This window comes from Narcine bancroftii, chromosome 9, assembly GCF_036971445.1.
Source record: "Narcine bancroftii isolate sNarBan1 chromosome 9, sNarBan1.hap1, whole genome shotgun sequence".
Lineage (NCBI taxonomy): Eukaryota > Metazoa > Chordata > Chondrichthyes > Torpediniformes > Narcinidae > Narcine > Narcine bancroftii.
The window spans coordinates 112,330,106-112,356,632 of record NC_091477.1 but is presented as its reverse complement, the minus strand read 5'-3'; the positions used below and the strand labels follow the sequence as shown (position 1 = coordinate 112,356,632).

At 40.8% G+C, this 26,527-nt stretch overlaps 1 protein-coding gene across 2 annotated transcripts in view; it reads left to right on the top strand.

Moving 5' to 3' along the window:
- The window catches only part of gk5 (glycerol kinase 5), a 75,200-nt gene extending 49,491 nt beyond the window's left edge, over positions 1-25,709 (top strand). Inside the window, exons 12-16 of one of the 2 annotated variants that reach the window (XM_069897356.1) lie at positions 5,480-5,574; positions 12,306-12,409; positions 15,661-15,720; positions 16,917-17,050; positions 19,789-25,709. In XM_069897356.1, coding sequence (XP_069753457.1) covers positions 5,480-5,574; positions 12,306-12,409; positions 15,661-15,720; positions 16,917-17,050; positions 19,789-19,946 — 551 coding nt within the window. In that variant the 3' untranslated portion in view covers positions 19,947-25,709. The remainder of the gene's footprint in view (positions 1-5,479; positions 5,575-12,305; positions 12,410-15,660; positions 15,721-16,916; positions 17,051-19,788) is intronic. The other variant, XM_069897357.1, reaches the window with a different exon arrangement.
- The last annotated feature ends 818 nt before the right edge of the window (positions 25,710-26,527 follow it).

Here is a 26,527-nt window from a genome sequence, read left to right as displayed (position 1 = left end):
TTGATGTTTTATGACTTGACTCATTTGAAGTGCTGTCTGCTTACTAATCCCTCAAAGGTGTTTTTTTTTTTTTTTGCAACAAATTCGAATTCCCTCTCAAATATTATTTGCGCTTTTATTTTTCATACCAGAATGTGCCACTTCATATTCTTAAAATTTAGCACACATTTTTATTCACATTCCATCATCCATTGCAGAAGTTATTTTGTTCTCAAAATTATGTGACAATTCCAAACTTATGATCTGTAACCTGAACATATTTTTTGTATTCCATTCGCACTCAACAGATGAGGTCTCAAAACAGAACCATTTGTAACTGCTGCAAGACTGTCCTCCCTCTTGCTCTTTCAACCTGTTTTTAGTTTTTGTTTTCTAGGCATTCACCTCTTTTGATATTTTCCACAACCTTGTGCTTTCCAAAAGCTCACAAACACCAAACTTCATTTTGCCTGTTCATTTTATCTGCAACTTATTTAAAGACATCTTTCCAAGTTCATTTGGCATGGTTTCTGAAATTCCATATGCTGATTTTAGTTTTTTCTCATTCTGGTGCTTGATTGTTTCTTCTTTGGAAAACTGTTTTTCTTGTAATTATATGGGTTACTTGTTCTCTCCAAACCTTCTATCATGTAACATTGAACTTTGTAATGACCAGAACATAGAGCAGTATAGGCCCTTCGGCCACGATGGGTGTACTCACAAATCTAAACCTTCCCTAGCTCGTAACCCTCTATATTTCTTGCACCCTTAATCCTGTTTGAGTCTTTTAAAATGTCCCTATTATACCAGCCTCCACCACTACCACCCCTAGCATCTCTTTTCATGTATCCATCACTCTGCATTTTTTTAAAAAATACTTACCCCTGACGTCTCCCTAAACTTTCCGGCTATCATTTTGTACTGATGTCCTCTGGTACTTGCTTCCCCCATCCAGGGGAAAAAAAGGACTATCTCACATGTCTATGCCTCTCATAATCTTGTAGACCTCTATTAAGTTACCTCTCCTCCTCCTTCACTCCATAGAGAAAAGCCCTATCTCTGTTAACCTTGCCTCGAAAGACATATTCTTCAATTCAGGCAGCATCCTGCACCCTCTCCAAAGCTTCCACATCCTTTCTGTCATGAGGTGAGCAGAACTGAACACAATACACCAAGTGTGATCCAACTAGAGCAGTGGTTCTCAACATTTTTCTTTCCACATATTTCTTTCTTTCTTTGGCTTGGCTTCGCGGACGAAGATTTATAGAGGGGTAATGTCCACGTCAGCTGCAGGCTCGTTTGTGGTTGAAAAGTCCGATGCGGGACAGGCAGACACGGTTGCAGCGGTTGCAAGGGAAAATTGGTTGGTTGGGGTTGGGTGTTGGGTTTTTCCTCCTTTGTCTTTTGTCAGTGAGGTGGGCTCTGCAGTCTCCTTCAAAGGAGGTTGCTGCCTGCCGAACTGTGAGGCGCCAAGATGCGCGGTTTGAGGCGATATCAGCCCACTGGCGGTGGTCAATGTGGCAGGCACCAAGAGATTTCTTTAAGCAGTCCTTGTACCTCTTCTTTGGTGCACCTCTGTCTCGGTGGCCAGTTGAGGCGCCATATAACACGATCTTGGGAAGGCGATGGTCCTCCATTCTGGAGACATGACCTACCCAGCGCAGATGGATCTTCAGCAGCGTGGATTCGATGCTGTTTGCCTCTACCATCTCGAGTACTTCGATGTTGGTGATGAAGTCGCTCCAATGAATGTTGAGGATGGAGCGGAGACAACGCTGGTGGAAGCGTTCTAGGAGCCGTAGGTGATAGGACCCATGATTCGGAGCAGAACAGGAGTGTGGGTATGACAACGGCTCTGTATACGCTAATCTTTGTGAGTTTTTTCAGTTGGCTGTTTTTCCAGACTCTTTTGTGTAGTCTTCCAAAGGCGCTATTTGCCTTGGCGAGTCTGTTGTCTATCTCGTTGTCGATCCTTGCATCCGATGAAATGGTGCAGCCGAGATAGGTAAACTGGTTGACCGTTTTGAGTTCAGTGTGCCCGATGGAGATGTGGGGGGGCTGGTGGTCATGGTGGGGAGCTGGCTGATGGAGGACCTCAGTTTTCTTCAGGCTGACTTCCAGGCCAAACATTTTGGCAGTTTCCGCAAAACAGGACGTCAAGCGCTGAAGAGCTGGCTCTGAATGGGAAACTAAAGCGGCATCATCTGCAAAGAGTTCACAGACGAGTAGGTCTTGTGTCTGGTGTGAGCTTGCAGGTGCCTCAGATTGAAGAGACTGCCATCCGTGCGGTACCGGATGTAAACAGCGTCTTCATTGTTGAGGTCGTTCATGGCTTGTTTCAGCATCATGCTGAAGAAGATTGAAAAGAGGGTTGGTGCGAGAACGCAGCCTTGCTTCACGCCATTGCTAATGGAGAAGGGTTCATAGAGCTCATTGCTGTATCTGACCCGACCTTGTTAGTTTTCGTGCAGTTGGATAACCATGTTGAGGAACTTTGGGGGGCATCCGAGGCGCTCTAGTATTTGCCAAAGCCCTTTCCTACTCACCGTGTCGAAGGCTTTGGTGAGGTCAACAAAGGTGATGTAGAGTCCTTTGTTTTGTTCTCTGCACTTTTCTTGGAGCTGTCTGAGGGCAAAGACCATGTCAGTAGTTCCTCTGTTTGTGCAAAAGCCGCACTGTGATTCTGGGAGAACATTTTCGGCGACACTAGGTATTAATCTATTTAGGAGAATCCTAGCGAAGATTTTGCCTGCAATGGAGAGTAGCGTGATTCCCCTGTAGTTTGAGCAGTCTGATTTCTTGCCTTTGTTTTTGTACAGGGTGATGATGATGGCATCACGAATGTCCTGAGGCAGCTTTCCTTGGTCCCAGCAGAGCTTGAAAAACTCATGCAGTTTGGCATGCAAAGTTTTGCCGCCAGCCTTCCAGACCTCTGGGGGGATTCCATCCATACCTGTTGCTTTGCCACTTTTCAGTTGTTCAATTGCCTTATATGTCTCTTCCTGCGTGAGGACCTCATCCAGCTCGAGCCTTAAGGGCTGTTGAGTGAGTTGGAGCAGGGCGGATTCTTGGACTGAGCGGTTGGCACTGAAAAGAGATTGGAAGTGTTCTGACCATCGGTTGAGGATGGAGATCTTGTCACTGAGGAGGACTTTGCCGTCTGAGCTGCGCAGCGGGTTTTAGACTTGGGGTGAGGGGCTGGACACAGCCTTTCTTTGGCTTGGCTTCGCGGACGAAGATTTATGGAGGGGGTAAAAGTCCACGTCAGCTGCAGGCTCGTTTGTGGCTGACAAGTCCGATGCGGGACAGGCAGACACGGTTGCAGCGGCTGCAGGGGAAAATTGGTTGGTTGGGGTTGGGTGTTGGGTTTTTCCTCCTTTGCCTTTTGTCAGTGAGGTGGGCTCTGCGGTCTTCTTCAAAGGAGGTTGCTGCCCGCCAAACTGTGAGGCGCCAAGATGCACGGTTTGAGGCGATATCAGCCCACTGGCGGTGGTCAATGTGGCAGGCACCAAGAGATTTCTTTAGGCAGTCCTTGTACCTTTTCTTTGGGTCACGTCTCCAGACTGGAGGACCATCGCCTTCCCAAGATCGTGTTATATGGCGAGCTCTCCACTGGCCACACAGCCTTTAGAGCCTCGTAAAAACCCCTGGTTGCTAATGTCTGCGCTGAGCTGGGTTCGTTTGGCGAGGCTGGTCCACCACTCATTTTGGATCTCCCAGAGTTTGCGCTGAAGATGGCTGCATGTGCGACGGAAGGCTCATTTCTTTTCAGGCCAGGACGGCTTTGCAAGGTGAGCCTGGTGGGCAGCTCGCTTCTTTGCCAGCAGCTCCTGGATTTCCTGGTTGTTTTCGTCGAAACAGTCCTTGTTTTTCCTGGAGGAGAAGCCCAGTATCTCTTCAGTGGATTGCAGTATGGCAGTCTTCAGCTGATCCCAGAGGGTTTCAGGGGATGAGTCCGTGAGGCGGATTGCATCCTCGAGCTTTGCTTTGAGGTTTGCCTGGAAGTTTTCTTCGTCTGACTCTAAGTTTCCAACATTGAACCTCTTTCTGGGGGCTTTACTGTTCCTGGACTTTGGCTTGAAGTGAAGGTTGAGCTTGCAGCGAACAAGCCGGTGGTCAGTGTGGCATTCCGCGCTGGGCATGACCCCGGTGTGGAGCACATCTCGTTTGTCTCTTTCTCGCACCAGGACGTAGTCCAGGAGGTGCCAGTGTTTGGATCGGGGATGCATCCGGGTATACCACTTTAAGTAATCCCTATGCCATCGGTGCTCTGTGATTAGTAAGGGATTGCTTAAGGTGGTTTGTGAGTGGGAAGGGAAGGTTGAGAATCACTGCTCTAGACCCAATTGTTACTGAAATATTTTGCTTGAGAAAAATTATCATTGGTCCATTTCCTTTGGAGTTATTAAACCATGCACGAGTCAATTAGGTACAATTAAAACAGTGGCTTTCAAACTTTTTCTTTCCAAGCATATACCACCTTAAGCAATCCCTTACTAATCACAGAGCACCAATGGCATAGGGAATACTTAAGTGGTATGTGAATGAAAAGAAAATGGTTGAGAACCACTGAACTAGAGCTTTATGGAGCTGCAACATGACCTCATAACTTTTAAACTCGATCCTCCGACTAATGAAGGCCAACATGACATAAGCCACCTTGACTTTGCAGCAACCTTGAGAGATGTATGAATTTGGACCCCAAGGTCCTTCTGTTCTTCCACACTGTTAGGATCCTGCTATTAGTCATGTACTCTACCTTCAAGTTTGACCTTTCAAAATGCATTACTTTACAATTATTCAGATTGAACTCCACCTACCACTTCTCTGCCCAACTCTCCTGCCCAGTCTATATCCTGTTATAACCTATGATAAACTGCACCATCCATCGCACCTCCAACTTTCGTATCATCTGCAAACTTGCTGTCCTATCCCTCTGCTTCTTCATCCATGTCATTTATAAAAATCACAGAGCATGTGTCGCAGATCAGATCCCTGTGAAACTCTACCAGCTACCAATCTCCAAGTAGAGTATGTTCCATCCACTACTAACCTCTGCCTCTTCTCCCATTTTTTTCAATCAAGGTTGTTCAATGTATCCTGGCAGCCACTTTCCCTTCCTTTACTTTGGTTAATTTCACTATTTATTGTATCTTGTTTGCAGTCATTTCACAATATGTTCCCTCCCCAATATTCTGGGAAAGAGAGCAAACTATTCACCTCTTCCACATTGTCCTATCAGTTGGTTAGACCTGATTGATCTATACCTCAGGTTTCATTTACTTGGCTCCATCTCCTGTGATGACATTTACAAAAAACCATCACAGCCTTGAAAAGGGAAGTTCTCCTGACATCCTTGATCTTTCAGTAAGTCTTGCAATTTTTGTTTTTGAGATTATTCAGCCTAAAAGAAGCATCTTTTCCCATATCTATGGTCTGGATTTGAGACTGGATGAATAGGCCTGGTGTGCTATCTCATCTCATCCTCTCATTGTCCCAGGATTTTTCTCCGATGTTGATGAAACCGGAAAGATGGCACAGGAAGTCCAAAATTCAGATGGCGTATTCTTTGTCCCATCGTTCAGTGGATTGCAGGTAAATCTGCACACGAGTTGTCCTCTTCGTACTGCACTCACTCCAAAATGTTGGTAACTAACTTGGTGCAATTAATGACTCAAGGAGGCTGTGTTTAATTGTGTGAATGTACCACAGTGGGTTTTGGAAGTTAGTAACTGAAGGGAAATTAATTAGATTTATACACATCAAAACACTGTAGTTGCTCTGCATCTTTCATTGTTCCTCTGTAACACCAACAATATTTTTTATTTTTGAATCTGCTCCAAAGACCACATTTTTCTTTTCACTTTGCATTTTTATATGAATTCCACTGTTTTTTCTTTGCCGATTTTCCTGCACTTTGGGCATTCTCTAGCCTAGTAATATTTGAACTATCCAGCTTGCTTATGGGATTTAAGTTCTTTTCCTCACTTCTGCAGATCCCTGTTAGATTAGAAACGTTTCCCCATACAGATTCAGTTTTGATAGGAAGGGACCAGTAAGAAAAGGCTTGGTAATAAATGCTGTATCGTGACCTCCTACTAAAATATTTGGGGATTATTTCCCCAGAAGATGTATTGAATACGCTAACAATAAACTGGTGCTCAAAGCAAAGCCAAAGGTCAGTTTGGTTAGCATGATGTAAGTAATCAAGATTGAGCTTATTTCCCCATCGCTTGAAATTGTTTGAATATTCATTATCACAATTCTGATCTTTTTGGTGTGGGATTTTAGACATGGAGTTACAGTAATATTTTGATTAAGATTTTTGATTCATCCAAATGTCTAGAACACAGAGCAAGTCAGAGAAAGAATGAAATGTTAAAGTTCATCAATCTGTTCAGCAGGATTGCCCATCCTATAAAGCTGTAGTTTTCAACCTGTTTCTTTTCACTCGCATACCACTTTAAGTAATCCCTATGCTGTAGATGCTCTGTGATTAGTAAGGGTAGGTGAGTGGGAGGAAAAGGTTGAGAACCCCTGTTCTTGACCCAATTGTTACTGAAGTATTTTGCTTGAGAAAAATTGTCATTGGCCCATTTCCTTTGGAGTTATGAAACTGCGCACAAAACGAGTCAATGAGGGACGATTAAAACAGTGGTTTTCAAACTTTTTTTTTCCACTCGCATACCACCTTAAGTCATCCCTTACTAATCACAGCACCTATGGAATAGGGATGACTTAAGATGGTATGTGAGTGGAAAGAAAAAGTTTGAAAACCACTGTCCTAAAGTGTTGTTGTAGAATTGTGAACTCCACATCCCTGTTTAAATGAGACAGTCATCACTTTCTCACCTTCATTCAAGATATTGGAATTCCTTATTGAACACTATTACTGGAGCAGAAAATCAGAAAGTCTCCAGCAGTTCAGAGTAACTCAGGATGGCCAATATTCATTGTCACGTTGGTGTTACCTGCATTCCGCGAGCATCGTATCGTAGGTCCAACAAATTATAAAGTAGTTGAATATTTGTGATGGGTTAACACCAGTTAAAATCATGGTTGATGCATTTTTTTTAAATGATGGGTTTTATTTTGTTCTTTATTTTTAAAATTCTCATCCCTTCAAACTGGAAGGAAATGGATTCTGAATTTGAAATGTACAATACAAGGTCATTTCTGCCTTAATGTGCTGACGCAGTGTCAACGAAATACTTTTTAGTGAAGTATGACCATACTTTCTAATCTGCTATGCAAATGCACAAATGAGTGTCTAAATTAAGGTCAAAATACATTATCCCTGCAAAAATGTATAAACACCATCCAGACCTCATGATTTGTGATTACAATTCATTTTGTATCAGTATTTTCCTTCAGAAAGCAAGTCCTACATTGGAAAATCAAAAGGAAGATGATCTGATGGGCATTCCTATTCACTTTCATTTTGAGGCATTTTGGGAGCTGCCAACGCATTGCAAGATTACACTGAAAGCCAGTTGATTCTTTATAATACAAATGCAATGCTGGAGAAACTCAGCTGGTTTAACAGTGAACTTTATACAGCAAAGATAAAGATATGTAACCAACGTTTTGGGCTTGAGCCCTTCAAGTTAGCCGTGCACCTGCCTACATTTTACTCATGCCTTGATGAAGGGTAATGATGCTGATTTTGCAATTAGCAGTGAGATAAATTGCACTTAACAATGATGTCCAAAGTATTCTTCAGAGCACAAATCTCCTCTTTTACGGTACAAGTGTGGAACTTGATGGCAACTGGAGGGGATGTGTCGTATTCAGTGACAAGGCAAACTTTAGGAGGGTTTATCAACTGATCAGATTTCTCACAGATGACAAAGCAAACAGTAAAAAAAAACAAATTACATTTAAATATCGAGCAGAAACAAGTAAAAATTGGGATTTTATATAGGAGAAACTCTGAAGCAAAACACAAACCTTTGAACGAAATTATTTTAATCAAATTCTGAATTTTGCTTAAACTGCTTTTAATTCTTTCTCTAATATTATCACTTTGAAAGTGAACATCCTTGAAGGTACCAGTAGCCTTAAGCCATGAATGTGCACAATTGAATCAATTTGCTGTTTGGGGCTATTATAATCATCCAATTTAGTGTTCATGTGTATGTAGATCATGGAGGGACAGGATGTATGTAGGACTCAGAATCAAACTATTTTTGGAGGAGTCACGTGATGGAGTAGTGGCCGGTAGGGTAAAACCAGCCCTCTTCAGAAAAAAAGAAGAAAAGACAAAGTTCAACAAATATAAAATATAAGAAATAAAAGATAAAGTTGCAGAGAAGAGAAAGAAGATGGCACCTAAGAAGGAAAAAGTAAAAACAATGCGGAAAAAAGAAAAGTCACCAGAAAAGAAAGAAGACCTTACCTGCAGGAAGGAACAGGGAGCTCTGGTGGCGAAGAACACCCGTTCTCCTCAGAAGAGGTTGGTGTCGGCCCTGCGGAGTCGCAAACCCCCGACCGGTGGACTGCAAAAATGGCTCTCTGAGCCAAACAAAAGTGTGTAACTGTGCATGCGCGAGGAGTTGCGCATGAACAGTGCGCAATCTAAGGTAAAAGAAAACACCGACGGGTGGGGTGCTCAGCCGAGGAGCGGCGCGACCAGCTGAGGGATGCCCGACACTAGGGCTTTCAGCTGGAAGATAAGGAAGGCGGCAGGAGAGGGAGTGAAGTATCAGGTGAGAAAGAAAGTCGATGGGGTGAACTGCAAGAGGAGCAGCAGCAGGAGAGCGGATGAGCAGCTCAGAAGGAGAGGACCAACAGCAAGAAGAGGCCCAGCAAGAAGAGGCCCAACAAAATGATATAAGCAACTCATCAGGAAAATCAGAAGAGACACAGATACAAAGAAGAGAAGAAGACACAGAAGAAGAGGAAGAAGTAGACCAAGATCTTCACAGAGAAATAGACGGTAAAACAGAATATAGATAAAGTTTTTTTTTGAAGAACAAATGAAAGCATTAAAAGAATGGTTGTCATTAGAATTTAGTGCAATTAAAAGAAAAGTGAAAAGAACAGAAGATAAAATGCAAAGATTAGAACTAGTCATGACAGAAATAGGGAAAAGAGTAGAAAATGTGGAAGAATGAGAAACGGCTGTAGAAATGGAAGTAAACGACTTAAGAGGAAAATTGGAAGAAAGTGACAAAAAAAATTAAAGAGACACAAGAGTTGTTAGCTCAGAAAATTGATATGTTGGAAAATTATAGTAGGCGAAACAACATAAAAATAGTGGGCCTGAAGGAAGAAGAAGGCACAGATATGAAGGAATTTATAAAAGAATGGATCCCAAAGGTCCTGGGAATGACAGAAATGCAGGAAGGAATGGAAATAGAAAGGGCACAGAACACTAGCTACGAAACCGCAGACCATCTTCGCTGTAAGAAAGAAACGGGAACAACAGTACATGCAATTTGGGCATGTGAGAAAGTGGAAAAGTTTTGGGAAGATCTAAATCAGGTATTAAATAAAATCACAAAAAGCAACATACCAAAAAATCCAGAGATCTTTCTTCTACTAAGTAATACAAGAAGTAAAGAATTAGGTCTCAAATTGGATGACGCACAAAAAAGATTTATTATGATAGCCTCAGCTGTAGCAAAAAAAGGTATAATGTCAACCTGGAAATCAGAAGAGAGCCTGAGAGTACAGCAATGGTACATAGAAATGAATAAATGTATTCCATTGGAAAAAATAACGTATAATTTAAAAAATAACCTCACAGCATTCGAACAAATTTGGGAACCGTACATGGAACACAACAGAGAAGTCCTACCGCGGACCTCCACCCCCTAAAATGACAGAAGGAGAAGAAGACGAAATGAACTGACCCAGTATGTAAAAGTAGATGACACAAATTTCTTGTTTATTTTCATTGTGTGATGACATTGTTTAATGGGTTTAATGTATCATATATGTTGAACATTGAGTGAGTGGGAGGGGGGGTGAAGAAGGGAGGGGGGAAAAGGGGAGAAAATGACACTCTGTATATTCAAGAGGGAAATGTTTGTGTGTATTTTGGTCAGTATGGTTCATAGTGTGAAAAATAAAAAAAATTTAAAAAATCAAGATCCATCTTAGTAAAATTTTTGAGATATATGACAAGAGAAAATATACTGGAGCAGGCAAGGAGTACAATTAGAGAAGATAATAAACTATTGGAATACAAGGGTCAAAAAATATTTTTTTACCCAGACATAAGTTTTGAACTCTTAAAAAAGAGGAAGGAGTTTAATACAGCAAAATCGATTCTATGGAAAAAAAGGTTATAAATTCTTGTTAAGACATCCAGCTGTGCTTAAAATATTTATCCTGGGGAGCAAAACAGACTGTTGTCGGATCCGGAGGAAGCACAAGAATTTGCAGAACACTTACAGGACAGAAGGAGAGATGAAGAGATGTAACAAGAATGAAGAACAGCGAAAAAATATATATAAAGATGTTAAAACAATGTATATGTAAAGAACTAAAGCAGGGAAAAGAGAAGGGAAGGAAGGAAGGGGAAAAAAAGAGAGCTTTGTTATATGTGTTTTAAAAAAAAAGTTTTTTGTGGGGGGGAGAGAATAACCGTCACTGCGAAATCAGTGTGCGGATTGCAATCCAAATGGAAAGGGGAGTTGTGGTTGCCTGGCAAGGGATAAGGGGCAACTCAGAGGGGGGGGGCATTTGAGGTTAAGGTACTATTGGATGTGGGAGTTGTTGGAGTATTTTGTGATTTAAATGTGTTGTCATACTTTGAGTTTAAAAACGGAAAACTGGATGAAAATGGGGAAAAAGGGGATTGTGGTGGTGAGGAAGCGGAAATGAGGTGTAAACAAGATATGAGATTGCCACGTTAAACTATATGACTATAAACATTAATGGAATACATAACCAAATTAAAACGAAGAGGCTATTAAATTTCCTGAAAAAAGAAAAAAATAGATATAGCATTTGTGCAGGAAACGCATCGAACTGAAATGGAATATAAATTAAAGAGAGTCTGGGTAGGGCACGTAGCGGCAGCATCATATAATTCAAAAGCTAGAGGTGTAGCTATTCTTCTTTCTTTGGCTTGGCTTCGCGGACGGAGATTTATAGAGGGGTGTGTCCACGTCTGCTGCAGGCTCATTGGTGACTGACAAGTCCGATGCGGGACAGGCAGGCACGGTTGCAAGGGAAAATTGGTTGGTTGGGGTTGGGTGTTGGGTTTTTCCTCCTTTGTCTTTTGTCAGTGAGGTGGGCTCTGCGGTCTTCTTCAAAGGAGGTTGCTGCCCGCCGAACTGTGAGGTGCCAAGATGCACGGTTGGAGGTGATATCAGCCCACTGGCAGTGGTCAATGTGGCAGGCACCAAGAGATTTCTTTAAGCAGTCCTTGTACCTCTTTGGTGCACCTCTGTCTCGGTGGCCAGTGGAGAGCTCGCCATAGAACACGATATTGGGAAGGCGATGGTCCTCCATTCTGGAGACGTGACCCACCCAGCGCTGTTGGGTCTTCAGCAGCGTGGATTTGATGCTTGCAGACTCTGCCAGCTCGAGTACTTCGATGTTGGTGATGAAGTCATTCCAATGAATGTTGAGGATGGAGCGGAGACAGCGCTGATGGAAGTGTTCTAGGAGCCGTAGGTGATGCCGGTAGAGGACCCATGATTCGGAGTCGAACAGGAGTGTGGGTATGACAACGGCTCTGTATACGTTAATCTTTGTGAGGTTTTTCAGTTGGTTGTTTTTCCACACTTTTGTGTAGTCTTCCAAAGGTGCTATTTGCCTTGGCGAGTCTGTTGTCTATCTCTTTGTCGATCCTTGCATCAGATGGTGCAGCCGAGATAGGTAAACTGGTTGACCGTTTTGAGTTCAGTGTGCCCGATGGAGATGTGGGGGGGCTGGTGGTCATGGTGGGGAGCTGGCTGATGGAGGACCTCAGTTTTCTTCAGGCTGACTTCCAGGCCAAACATTTTGGCAGTTTCCGCAAAACAGGACGTCAAGCACTGAAGAGCTGGCTCTGAATGGGCAACTAAAGCAGCATCCTCTGCAAAGGGTAGTTCACGGACAAGTTGCTCTTGTGTCTTGGTGTGAGCTTGCAGGTGCCTCAGATTGAAGAGACTGCCATCCGTGCGGTACCAGATGTAAACACCATCTTCATTGTTGAGGTCTTTATTGGCTTGTTTCAGCGTCATGCTGAAGAAGATAGTAAAGAGGGTTGGTGCGAGGACGCAGCCTTGCTTCACGCCGTTATCAATGGAGAAGGGTTCGGAGAGCTTATTGCTGTATGACGTTGAGCTCGGTATTCTCATTGCTATGATGTGTTTTATTTTGGTCAGGCTCCTTTGAATGATCCTTATGCATGTGCATCATTTATGGGACTGAAGCCTTCAACGACCAAAGTTCATCTTGTTCGAGCAATATTGGAATCTATAGCCTTCAGGTGCGTATAAAAGGAAGCCAAATTTATGTTCATTTAAACCCTTCTGTGAGAGTAAAAGTACTTTTCTGTTCAAATAATAAGTTACTTGGCTAAAATTAAAAAGGAATATATAGAGGCAAATCAATTAGAACAGGATATAGGTAAATTAGAAAAAGATCTACAAAATAATCCTTAGGAAGAAAAGAAAAATGCAATGAATTAATAAAAAATACTTCAATATAACACTATCCAGACATTTATAACAGAAAAATTAATTCAAAGAACTAAACAGATATTATGAATTAGAAGAAAGAACTCAAAAGTTTTTGCATGGCAATTGAAAGCCGAACAGACATCTAGAGACATTAATGTAGTTAAAAAATCTTCGGGGACTATTACATATAAACCACAAGGGAATGTTATTCTGGATTATATCATTCTGAATCAGTGCATGATGAAAATAAGATTGTTAAGTTTTTATCTCAAATTGCTCTACTTAGTCTGAATGAAGGGGAATGAAAGATGTGAATGTAGTATTTACATCAAGTGAAATTAGCGAGGCAATGAGTTCAATGCAAAATAATAAATCTCCAGGAGAAGATGTATTTCCAGTGGAAATTTACAGGAAATTTAAAGATCTTTTAATACCGTAGGAACATAGGAAGTAGGAACAGGAGTAGGCCAAAAATGGCCCTTCGAGCCTGCTCCGCCATTCAATAAGATCATGGCTGATCTAACTCCACCTACCTGCCTTTTCCCCGTATCCCCTAATTCCTCTATCATGTTAAAATTTATCTAACCGAATTTTAAATATGTTTAATGAAGCAGTCTCAACCACTTCCCTGGTTAGAGAATTTAAATTATGCTATGAAGGTACGATCTCTGCCGGAATCCTATTTAATGGCAATTATTACTAATCCCAAAAAATATCCATGAAACCAGCATCTTATAGACCAATTTCATTATTAAATGTTGATTATAAAATATTAGCTAAAACATTAGCAAATAGATTCCAAAATATTTACTGAAATTAATACATATGGATCAAACTGGATAAGTTAATGGTCGGAAATCTGCATATAATGTAGCGAGGCTCCTTAGTTTAATACATTTGGGTTAAAAAAGGTGAGACCTGAGTGTGGCATTCACTTTGGATGCTGAAAATACATTTGACAGATTAGAATGGGATTTCCTCTTTAAAGTTTTAGAGAAATGTAAATTTGGTTGAATGTTTATTGATTGGGTTAGAATGATATATTAAAAAAACCTATTGCAAAGGTCATGTCAAATAGACAGATTTCTACATCTTTTGAATTAATGAGATCAAGTAAACAAGGTTGCCCATTGTCACCAACTTTATTTGTTTTAACAATACAACCATTAACTAAATTAATAAGATGAGATTAAAAGACTGTGGTTATTAAGGTGAAACAAGAAGAATATAAAGTAAATTTATTGCAGATGATGTTTTGATTTATTTAGTAGATCCTTTAAATTCTATGCAACAACTTAAAATTAGAATAAAGTAATATGGAGATATATTGGGATATAAAATAAATTGGGAGAAGAGTGAAATCATGTCTTTAGTTAATGGAGGTTATCAGAAATGTAAGGAAGTCATTGAATCTAGGTGGCCAGATCTTAGAATAAAATATTTAGGTATTCACGTTCAATCAGATTTGAGAAAAAAAAAACTTAAATTGAATTATTTATTTATTAAATAAGATTTGGGAAAAATGGAATATGCTACCTATTACTTTGATGGATAGAGTAAATTGTGTTAAGATAAATGTTTTTTCTCGAATACAATATAATCAATTCCAATTCCTCGAAAAAAAATTTAAGGAATTTAATATTTGTGTTAGAAAATGTTTATGGAAAGGAAAAATGGCTAGGGTTTCTTTGAAGAAATTGATGTGGAAATACAATTTAGGAAGTTTACAGATCCCCAATTTTATGAATTATTATGAAGCAACACAGTTGAGATTTATTAATGTAATGTATAAGTTAAATAAAGCTCCAGCTTTATAGAATTTGATAAAATAGGAGAAATAGATCCACAACATTTGATTTATAAATTGAATGCAAGATTATTAATAGCAAATAAACACTCATGCTGAAAGATTTGATTGAACTTTGCAATAAAATTGATAAAGAGATTGGAGGAGAGGTTTAATGTCTGGAAGAACACCTTTATTTCAAAAGAGAATTATTCCATTTTCTATGGAAAATTAATTTCTTAAAATTTGGCAAAATTATGGTATTAAGAAAATTAAAGATTGATTTGAAGCCAGGAAATTGATTACTTTTAGAAGAATGAAGGAAAAATTTGAGATATTAGAACATTCAAAATTTTGCTATTATCAATTTGAGAGATTTTTTTGTCAAATGTTTGGCCAAGATTCAGTATTACCAGCAAAGACAGACGTAGAATTATTATTAAGTGCTGGGATGTAAAGAAATTTATTTCAGAGATGTATAAATTATTACAAAAGAAGTCTCAAAAAGGAGTTCATAAATCAAGACATAAATGGGAGGTAGATTTAAATAAGTAAATAGATGAACGTAAATTGATTCAGATATGCAGAGAGAGTAAAAAAAAGTACAATAAATGTGAGATATCGGTTTGTTCAATATAATTTTATTCATCAGTTATATTTAACACCACAAAAGTTACATAATATGTGTTATATTTATTCAGGTTTATGTTTTAGATGTGGACAAGAAGTTAGTACATTTTTGCATTCGACTTAGTAGTGTTCCACAATTAAACCTTTTTGGCTTGATTTGGGTAATTTATTAGAACGAATAACGAGTTAGATTCCCACAGGATCAGTTTTTATTGGCAGATGTTAGAGGAATTAAACCTAAATTAAATTTGAATATATATTAACTAAAAAATTTTTAAATTGCTTTGGCAATGGCTAGAAAATGTATTGCCATATCTTGGAAATCCAATATTGACTTGGGAATGAAGAGATGGCATGCAGAAGTTCGGAGTTGTATATCATGAGAAAATTACTAAAATTTAAGAGATAAATATTTTTTGTAAATATAGAGCCCATATTTACAAACTGTTGGTATTAAAATTTAAATGAATCTTGAACATTTCCTTTCTCCTATGGGTCCCACATGTATTTGGATTAAGTTTGAAATATTGTGATATGTTTAAGTGGTTTTATATTAAATAAAACATTTTTTAAAAAGTATAATGTTACATTTTCTCTCATGCATTTCAGTATTCAGTGATATTTATAACATTTCTTCTACAGGAACAAACAACTCCATGATACAATGCTGCGAGAGATCAACGTTCCGATTAAATGTATTAGGTACACTCCATTTCAATGTCAGAACACTTCATGCATTTTTGCATAATTATATGCATTTTATAATGAACTTGAGAAAAGATGTGAAGTTTGGAATGCAGCTTCTGCAAGGAGTCAAGCAAGCAAATGGCATGTTGGCCTTTCTTGTAAGAGTTTTTGAATACAGGAGCAGGGAAATTCTTGCTGCAGTAGTGTAGGGCTTTAGTGAAGCCACATCTCATGTATTGGGTACAGTTTTGGCCTCCTTATCTGAAGGAGAGCATTCTTGCTCTTGAGGGTGTGCAGTGCAGGTTCACCAAACTGAATATAGTTAAACAAGTAGGTTTGCAGATGCTGCGATTGTAGTGCAATACAAACAAAAAAAAAAATGCTGGAGAAACTCAGCAGGTCAATGCGGCATCTATAGGAAGTAAAGGGTAACCACTGTTTCAGGCGTGAACCCTTTGTCAAGTTATGAGCTAGGCTGATTCCTTGGATGGATTTGTGTAAAGTCAGGATAGACTTGTGTTATACTCAATGAAATTTAGCAGAATGTGAGGGGATCACATTGAAACATATAAGATTCTGACCAGACTGGACAAATTAAATGAAGGAAGAATGTTCCTGCTTTTGGGGAAGTCGAGATCAAGGGGTCAAAATCTAAGAATGGGCTATGTTCAGCCATTCCCAACAGGGGCCACCGCACATTTAAGGGCTGCCACCAACCAAAATCATAAAATATTTTTTGTTATTGGTATTGGAGAACAATGGGGGGGGTGGTGGGGAAACAACTAAAGTTGACTGCTTCACAGGGAAGGAGCAGAGTCCAAAGGAGGCTATAGCCAAAACAAAATGTTGAGAATGGCTGGTTTAGGGGTGAGAAGAGGAGAAACTTTTTCATAGAGCAGTGAATTTGTGCAACTTCCGACCACAGAAAGTTTTTGAGGCTTATTTGTTAGATGGTTTCAAAAAGGAGTCAGAGGTGGCCCTAGTCGCCAAAGGGATCAAGGTTTCTGGAGAGAAAGCAGGAATAAGGTTCTGCAGTTGTGTGCTTATGGAGACTTTTTTCCATGTTTCTATGAACTTGCTAAAATTGGGAAACCATTAAGGAAAATTTCCAGCTTTAATAATGCCATGTATGATTTCTATTTAATTTTTTCATGATAAATGGGGTGAATCTTAATGTTCTTTTTGGAGATGAGCTGTTTGATTGTTTTCAGGGCAGATGGTGGGATATGCAAGAACGATTTTATCATGCAACTTACTGCAGATCTGCTTCTCTGTGAAATCGAGAAGCCAAAGAGTGTGGACATGTCCTGCCTCGGGGCAGCTTTTTTAGCTGGTCTTGCAATTGGTACGTCAAAAATCCTGAGCTTTGATATTCTATTTCTTTTTATGTTAACTATTATTTTTGCAGATCAAACTTATTTATCAAAGTATCCACTGTTAAGTGCTTTGAACAGGAAAGGTTTTAACTAATGCTGCAGTCCTGATAACTTGACAATGTCAATGTTCAAATTTATTGTCTGAGTAGATTCATGGCATCACATACAACCCTGAGCTTTTTTTCTGCAGGCCAGGTTTATTCATTTCTATACCGGTAACTGTGAACTGTACTCAAACAATCTGACTCTGCAAATGCAGACGTAGGTATAAATGCAACACAGTAATAAATAACAAGGCAAATGCGAGTCCTTAACCCTAAGGACTCTGGCCATTTTTAACCTTTCATAATATATACTGTATTCCGGACTGGGTCCATGGGTAAACCTTTACAGTACGAACAGCAGTGCGAACCACCTGATGGTTGGGTATAAAACCAGGACACTGAATATATGCGCTTGTTGGTATAGCCAACGCTCTGTGGTCTGGCAACTCACGTGGTCTGGCATGTTTGAATCTGCTGCCATTAGTACAAATTCCTCACAGACAGTGCGGGACTCGAACCCCAGTACCGATCACAGGTAGTGTGCTAACCACTACGCTCTCCATGCCACTCCACAGTATTATTTCCTGTTATAAGCTTTTATCTTCCTTTGATATGTTTGCTTAGGGGTCAATTTCTGTTTTCCAACATTCTCTCTGGTCTGCCAAGTCCCAACGTCGCCAGATTACAGTACAACCTGTCGTCCTGCAAAACCAGGACTTGGAGTCCAAAGGGTTAAATTAATCTCTGAGTCTATTGTTCGAGTCTGATAGTTGAGGGGTAGCAAATATTCCTGAATCTGGAAGTACGAGTCCTGTGGCACCTGTACTTCCTCTTTAAAGCAGCAGCTAGAACAGAGCATGTCCTGGGTGTTGTGGATAATTGCTGCTTCTCTCCAATGACAATGTTCCATATAGATATTCTTGATGAAGGAGAGAGTTTTGCCTGTGATGTGTTGAGCTGAGTCCACTAACTTTTGCAGGATATGTTTTGCTCAGATATATTGGAAACTAGATACCAGGCCATGGTGCAACCAGTCAGTATCCTTTCCTCAACACATCTGTAGAAGTTTGACAAGGTCTCCGACGATGTACCGAACCTCCACAGATTCCTGAGTTGCTGCCATGCTTTCTTCAGAATAACATTTATATGATGGGTTCAGAACACGTCCTCTGCGATAATAACACCCAGGAAGTTAAAGTTGCTCACTCTCTCCACCTTAGATTCCTTAACGATTATTGGATCATATGCCTCTGGTTTTCCTTTCCTAAAGTCTACAATCAGCTCCTTGGACTTGTTGACATTGAGTGAGAGGTTGTTGTTAGTACATCATTCACCCAAGTTTTCAATCTCCTTCCTCGTGCTCTGACTCATTGACCCCTTTTGTACAGCCCACTACTGTGACATTATCGACGAATGTATTTGGTGGTGGTGTATTTGGCCACACAGTCATTTAGAGCAGGGGGTTAAGTACCTATCCTTGTAGTGCTCTCTTGGTGATGGAGATTATGGAGGAGATGTTTTTGCCAATCAGAACTGACTGGCATTTAGAGGTGAGGAAATCCAGGATGCAATTGCACAATTGTGGCCTATGTCTAGGAGTTTACTAATTAATTTTGGGGGTTGATGGTATTGAATGCTGAGCTGCAATAAATGAAGACTATCCTGACATATGCATCTTTGCTGTCTGCAAGTTGCAGGGTTCATTCACTAATGAAATGTATGCAGTACAAGAACTGAGTGGATCAAGTGTTTGACTTCAGTGCATTGTTTTACCAGATACTGCTGTCCTGTTAAGGGTTAGGGTGGCACAGTTGGTGTAGCAGTTAGTGCAATGCCTTTACAGCACCGGTGATTGGGACCGGACCAGGGTTCAAATCCTGCTCTGTCAGTAAGAAGTTTGTACATTCTCCCTGTGTCTGCTTGGGTTTTCTCCAGGGGCTCCAGTTTCCTCCCACCATTCAAAAATGTACAGGGGTGTAGGTCAATGGGGTGTAAATTGGGTGGCCCGGACTCGTAGGGCCAAATTGGCCTGTTACCGTGCTGAATGTCTACATTTTTTTTCAAAGGTTGACTGTCTTCAATAAAGTGCTTTGTTGTTGGGTTGGGTTAGGGTTATTTGCTTTTTCATGTAGCCACATCAAAGAGCCTAGAGATAATATAACACCCTTGACAATAAGATGGTAAATAAAGAAAAAGCAAAAATAACTGCAGATGCTGGAACGCTGAAATTAAAAAAAAGTTCTGGAATACTTGGCAGAACAATCATCATCTGTGTGGAAAAAGAGTTAAATTTTAAATTTAATTAAAAAAATATTTGCAGCACGGTAGAAGTTGATTCCGGTCATTTAAACCAGTTACAACCAAATTAACCTACAATCTCTGTACATTTAGAAGAATGGGAGGAAACTGGAGCACCTGAAGGAAATCCACAGAGGCACAGGGAGAAAGTGCAAACTCCTTTCAGACAGCACTGAATTTGAATCCGGATTGCTGGCACATAAACGGCATCTCGCTAACTGTGCCACCCAAAGTTAAAGACTGACTGTGGTGGACAGGGCACATGTGGATCGTGATGTTCTGATGAAAAAGATTGCACAACATTAATGTGATTTAGATTTCTTTTGCAAAATCGGTTTTATTAATATTGTTGAACGCTATTGCAGGATACTGGAATAGCCGAGATGAATTGAAGAAGATTAGAATTGTAGACAAGATCTACAAACCACAAACTTTGCTGCATCACTATAAACCCACAATACAGAACTGGGAATTGGCTGTAAGACGATCCATGCACTGGTACAATAAAACAAAGCAAGAGTGAATTTTTACTTGAATAAAAGAGGTCATTCACGAGTTTTCTTTTGTAAAGATTCCAAATACACTTAACAAAGAGCTTCCCTAGATAAAGCTTGCATTTGGTAAATCTAAGGAGATGGTACTGAATGTCTGTAATTCTGCCTTCAACTTTGTTGAAGAAATTGTTGTGGAAATGCATGCAAGTGTAAAGCCAATTGTACCTGCTACAATAGGCAAAATATTGAAATCTATATTTCATTATTTCCAAATAATTTCAGTATCATCTCATTGTGTTTAAATGGCTCAGTGTGGTGAAGTGCAGCCCAGGTTGGTGAAACCTGTGTGGGAGGGGGTAGGCATTGTTAACTCTCAAGCTTGTGACCATTTGGTGGTTTGGGTTCACATGCACACAATAAAGACCACTTTGAACTTAGCATTCAAAACCTTTACTGGAAACCACCCACTTTTCATGTGGGGGGGGGCTCCTCCTTCACTCCATCGCCCCGTCTGACCCGGAAAAACATAATACTGAAGTCTGCCCCTGTGACATCATCAACAGGTCAAATACCAAACATTACACCACATCCCCCTCACTTTAAGTTCAAAGTTAACCTTAGCTGTGGTTTCTGCTCACTTCAATTAACACGAAAAACGTTCACAATACACATTTCCTTGAACTCTTTTTTCCGTCTCTCATAGGTTAAGTCTCTGTGTTCTTATAACTTCTCTACCTGACCTCATTCTCATGATGGCAGACGTACTCTGGGATTTTGTTGCTAGAGACCTATTTCTGTAGATTCTCGCCCTGAGACTCTGGTGCTGGTATAGACACGAGATGGTGACGATTCCTCCTCAGTGTTCCTTGTGGTCCGCTGACCAGGTACAACTGTGGGCCGTGGTGTATGGATGTCACTGTGCCTTGTGCTCTTGCATCAGAGATCCAAACATGGTCTCCAGGTGACAGCTTTGCAAGGTCGCTTATTCTATGCTGCTTATTGAAATGTTTTGCATTTATCCATCTTTTTTCTCCCTCCATGTGCTGGAATTGTAGCAGGTCTGGGAGAGCCAGCTGCCTCCTCTCTGGAAGTGTAGGCACTGGTGCAAAGGCGCTGTCCCATGAGTAACTGGGCAGGGCTATAGCCGATGCTCAGAGGTGTGGCTCTGTAAGCCAATAAGGCACGATAGGGATCTGGCCTTTTTAAGCAAGTTTTCAACAGTTTGAACAGCACATTCTGCCTCACCATTACTCTGGGGATATTTAGATCTGCTGCTTACGTGCTCAAAGCCATAATCCGCCGCAAAGTCCTTCATTTTGTGTCCAGAGAATTGTGGCCTGTTGATACTTAAGGTCTCTGGAATGCCATGTTGTGCGAAAGTAGATTTCAGATGAATAATTACATCTGTGGACCTTGTTGGATTGAGCTGTGCTATTTCATATCTAGAGAAATAGTCCACCACTAGCAAATAGGTGCTGGTCTGAGAGTGAATAGATCTGCACCTAGTTTTTTTGCCAGGGCCTGTCTGGAAGTTTGGTTGGCATCAGAAGTTCTTTTGAATTTGCCCTTTCCTTAATACATTCTCTGCATTAAGGACAAGCTCACTTATGTGATTGCTTAGACCAGGCCACCCCACTGTCTGACAGGTGCGTACCCTGCACTTTACTACCCCCGATGGCCCTCGTGTATTTTCTCAAGTACATTATTTCTCATGTTAGCAGGAATAACTAATTTTGCGTCCATTATGGACACTTAGAATTTTTCTCTCATGACAGTAGTGTTGAACTAGTCCCTGTAGCTGGTTCCTACCTGGCTAACCCTCAACACAGTATCTATCTGTCGGGAGATTGTCCAGCACAGATTCAATGTAGATATTAGTTTCTTCCATGAGGTCACTGTCGGCACGTGTAGCACCATCTATGAGTGTGGATCGAGAGAGTGTGTCAACTGTCGTGAGGCTTTTTTCAAGTGTGTGTGAGATCGTCTCATCAAGTGCGTCCTGAACCTCTTGTATTCGAGGTGACAGCAAGTTCAAACCCTTACCACCTAGTAGACTCAAGAGGTTTGTGGTCCGTTTCCAGCTTGAAATGTAGTCTAAGGATGAAATCACTAAATCTATCACAGGCCCACGTCAGTGCTGGCACCTCCTTTTCCAGTTGAGCTCTGTGTCTGTCAGCGACCTGGAAGCATAAGCGACTGGTGACCAAATGTCTCCATCCTTTTGTAGCATCACTGCTCCTTGCTCATCAGATGAGGTGTCAGTTGATATTCTCAGTTGCTTGTTAGAGTCGTACAGCTGAAGGACTGGTGCAGATGAGAGCTCACGCTTGAGGCTGCAAAATGTCCTTTGTTGCTCGTGACTCCAGCACCACTGGTTCTTTTTGGACAGCAGGTCTCTCAGTGATTTGTCCTTTTCAGCCAGGTTTGGTATGAACTTCCCTAACTGATTCACCACACCAAGCAAGTCCTTGAGTTCACTTGTGTTCGTTGGCTCTTTCATGTCCTGCACAACTCTTGTTTTATCTGGGTCTGGCCTCATGCCATCAGAAGAGATGATATATCCAAGAAACTTAACCTTCTCTTTTCCCAAACTCACATTTGGACATGTTGAGAGTGACCCCTGTTTTTTCTGCTCCCCCCAGGACAACATTGTCCCCAGCTTTGTGCTGGTCCTTTGTGGTCCCCGAGATGAGAATATTGTCCATGTGACAGACAACCCCTTCCAGATTTGTGGTAACCTCAGTCACCATCCTTTTCTGGAAGTTTTCTAGGGCAGAGGAGATACCAAAAGGCAAGCAGTTAAAATAGTAATGCCCAAATGGCATGATAAAGGTGGTATAGAGAACTGATTCTTTGGACAGGGGAATCTGCCAAAAGCCCATGTTCACATCCAGCTTAGTGAAATACTGTGTACCTGTGAGCATGCCTAAGGTTTGGCCTACCTAAGGGAGGGTAAACTTTACATGCTACACTGACCCATTTAGGGGTGTCAAATCTGCAGACACCCTCTTTGTTCTTTTTTGGGGCTACCACCATGCCACAACACGATTCTTTTGGTTTCTCCACACGGCCTATTACCCCTAGATTTTCCATTCTCTCTAGCTCTCTCTTCACTTTGCCCATGAGTGGCAATGGGACTTGTTGGGGCACTTTAAGAAAAAATGCTTAATATCAGGTTTGAGTTTAATGATATAAGACTTCTGAATCGGCCCAAGTCCCTCACAGAGTTTAGGATATGTATTTCTGACCATCTCTTGGTCTGTGGAGTCAACTCTGGCTACTAGCTTGAGTCTCACTGAGGCTGGTCTGCTCAGTAGTGCCATCTGTAAATCTCTCACCACAAAGACTTCCTCTATGGTGCTCCTCTCTCTGTATCAGTGTGTTTCAGTAGCTGACCCTAGGACCATCAGTTTCACTCCACCCGGACCGTAGAGCAGTTTCTGAGCTTTATCTAGCTTACCCTCTCCGTGTATGACTCTTTTAAATACCTGCTCGGGATTGGCTGTAACGTCAACCCCAGTGTGGATTTTGAAGGTTACCTTACTGCCTCCTATGTTGATGTCAGCCATCCATGGTTTCTCGCTGGAAGCCACCTCTCCTGGAAACAGTCCATCCACGTCCTTCGCAACCTTATTCACTGTGGTGGTTGACCTACAGACTTTTCCCATAATGTCCTTGTTTACCACAATTGTGGCATTCTGCACTCTTGGCTGGGCACTGAAATGCTGAGTGAAAAGGTGATTTACCACATTAGGGCCTTCCCTGCTCTGCACTGTTTTCTTAAATTTTGTTGTCCCTGTGTCGTTCCTTGGCTTTGTATTTGTGCTGTTTTCCCCCTTCATGTGCACTCATTTCTTCTCTCAAGTCAGTCTGTTGCCATTTTATTTCCTCCAGCTGTGAAGTCATTGTGAGGGTGAGGTCTTTATCAAGACCTTGTGAGGGTGAGGTCTTTATCAAGTTGCATCTTCTCTGACAGTGATGGATCTCTAAGACCCACTACTAATCTCTCTCTCAAAAGTTCATCATGTAGATCTCCATACTCACAGTTCTCTGACGGTACATACAATGCTGCGATGAATGAGGCAGTTGTACTCTCTTGACCTGTTCATACATCACGTTTTTCTTTGGAACGAAATGTGTCGAAACCTTACTGCATCAACACTGGCACTGCGCATTCGTTAAATCCAGCCCTCATAAGCATGTCGTCAGCTTTGACCCCCCCCCCCCCCCCCCCCCCAATACTAGTGTATTCACTCCTAATCCACTTCTCCCACTCCAGTGGCTTTGAGAAGTCGGAGGGTTCCGGAGGATTCATGATAAAAGTCGCCATCAGAGGTGCTGAAGTTCCCGGTTGGGGCGACTCCACGTGTCCCGGCTCGTACTCCACGCTGCTTTTTTTTCCAGCAGGATGTTTGTCCTCTGGTCCGTGGCTCAAAGCACCTCCACTTCTGACACCATGTTGTGTTGGGTTCATATACACACAATAAAGACCACTTTGAGCTTAACGTTCAGAACCTTTCCTGAAAACAACCCTGCAGTACACTTTTCATGCGGGGCCTCACCTTCGCTCCATTGCCCATCTGACCTGGAAAAACACAATATTGAAGCCTGCCCCTGTGACATCATCAAAAGGTCAAATGCCAAACGAACAACATTACACCACCGGTGACAGATTTTTGCCTTTCCTCATTGTAGACTCTGTTAAGGAAGAATATTATGAAGCAGCGGGCAGATTTTAAACTTTGAATCCAAGTTTGCATGTCTATTATGAATGTATACCTGATTATAATTCACTGTACTGTGAAGCATTTTAGAACTTGAAAAGATTGCTGAAGGTGTCTTTATCGGACAGCATGTCATGTATGCTTGCAAACTGCTCTGAGTACTTGAGTTTTTTAATATATTCTTCAAATTATAACGTTAACATAATGAAAGTTTACAAATTGCCAATGTGTGCCTTATTTAAACCTTTCACTATACAGATATGATTTTGTCTTTTGGGAAAATATCTTGGATTATAAAATCTTAATAAAATAACTTGCCATAAAACTATTTGGAAAGGAGTAAAAATGCCTAATGTTTATTTCACTGTATTGTATGTTGAAGAACAAAATCATATTTGTAAAGAAATCACATTTTTTAACTAATTAAGTCATCTTAAAACGGTTGAACTCCAGTAACTTACTATGGAAGAAGGCAACTTGTGACGATTATCAATTTTATGGTTTAATTTTTGGGGTTATGAAATCTGTTTGAAGTTGTGACTTAATTTTCTACTCTTGTTCCTGATACACTAACTGAAAACTGTGGCCAGTTGATGACTTTCAGTTCTATTTTGAGTCAGAGCATTCTGTAATTTTTTTTTGCTGTTCCTCGATTTATGCTCCGTATGTAATAATACTTGTGTGTGGCAGCATTACAATAGCGAGTGCTGTTCCTTGGAAGGATTTCGCCTGGACTATTCAAATACCTTTGGAATACTGTGGTTCTGGTTATTCCTTATTGTAAATGATTCTGTCTTAAATTTAAAGTCAGTGCACCCACTCAGGGCTGCTGTCGTGGAACAACTTGAACCAAGTTCAAAACACCAAATACCTTGTCTCTATCTGGCCTCTGGAGAAGAAGTGTGTTTTTTATTTTCTCTTCCTATAGCCCCTGTGCACCATGTATTTCAATAAATGTCAATTAATTTACATATGCCTCAAATGATCAAGTAAAATGTTTATCTAAATTGGTATACAATTTAAGATGAAATTTAAGTTGTAAGATTAAATGGCTCTGACTTGAACAAAGATTTTCTCTTTTCTTTCTTATTGTAATGTTAATTAGATTCAAGAACATAGAACAGTACAGCACAGGAACAGGCCCTTAAGTCCATGTCTGTGCCAAACATGATGTTCAAATCAAATGAAAACTTTGATTGCACTTCAACCTCTTCGTATTCACATGTCTATTGAGAAGTCTCTAAAATGCTACTGTACAAGCTTCTTCCACAACCCAGCCCTGGTAGTCTGTTCTAGGCACCCACCCCTTTTTTTTAAAGAAATTTCCCCACATATCTCTATTAAACTTCGTTGAGCTTGAACAGATCTTCTCCAGAGTGTGACACTTAGAGCCTGTGGAAAAGATTGACAGTCTTCCCCAGTGGTTTGCAACCTTTTTCCACTCATACCACTTTAAGTAATCCCTATGCCATTGGTGCTCTGTGATTAGTAAGGGATTGCTTAAGGTGGTCTGTGAGTGGGAAGGGAAGGTTGAGAATCATTGCTCTAGACCAATTGCTACTGAAATATTTTGCTTGGAGAAAAATTGTCATTGGCCCATTTCCTTTGGAGTTATGAAACTGAACATAACGAGTCAATTAGGTACGATTAAAACAGATTTCCAACTTTTTCTTTCCACCCACATTGAGCAATCCCTTACTAATCACAGAGCACCTATGGCATAGAGAATACTTAAAAGTGGTCTGTGGATTGAGAAAAAGGCTGAGAACCACTGGTCGACCCTATCAATGCCTCATGATTTTATTGACTTCTGTCAGCCTCCAACCCAAGTTTGCCCAAACTTTCCCATTAATCCACACCCTCTAAACAAACCAATGTCTTGGTAA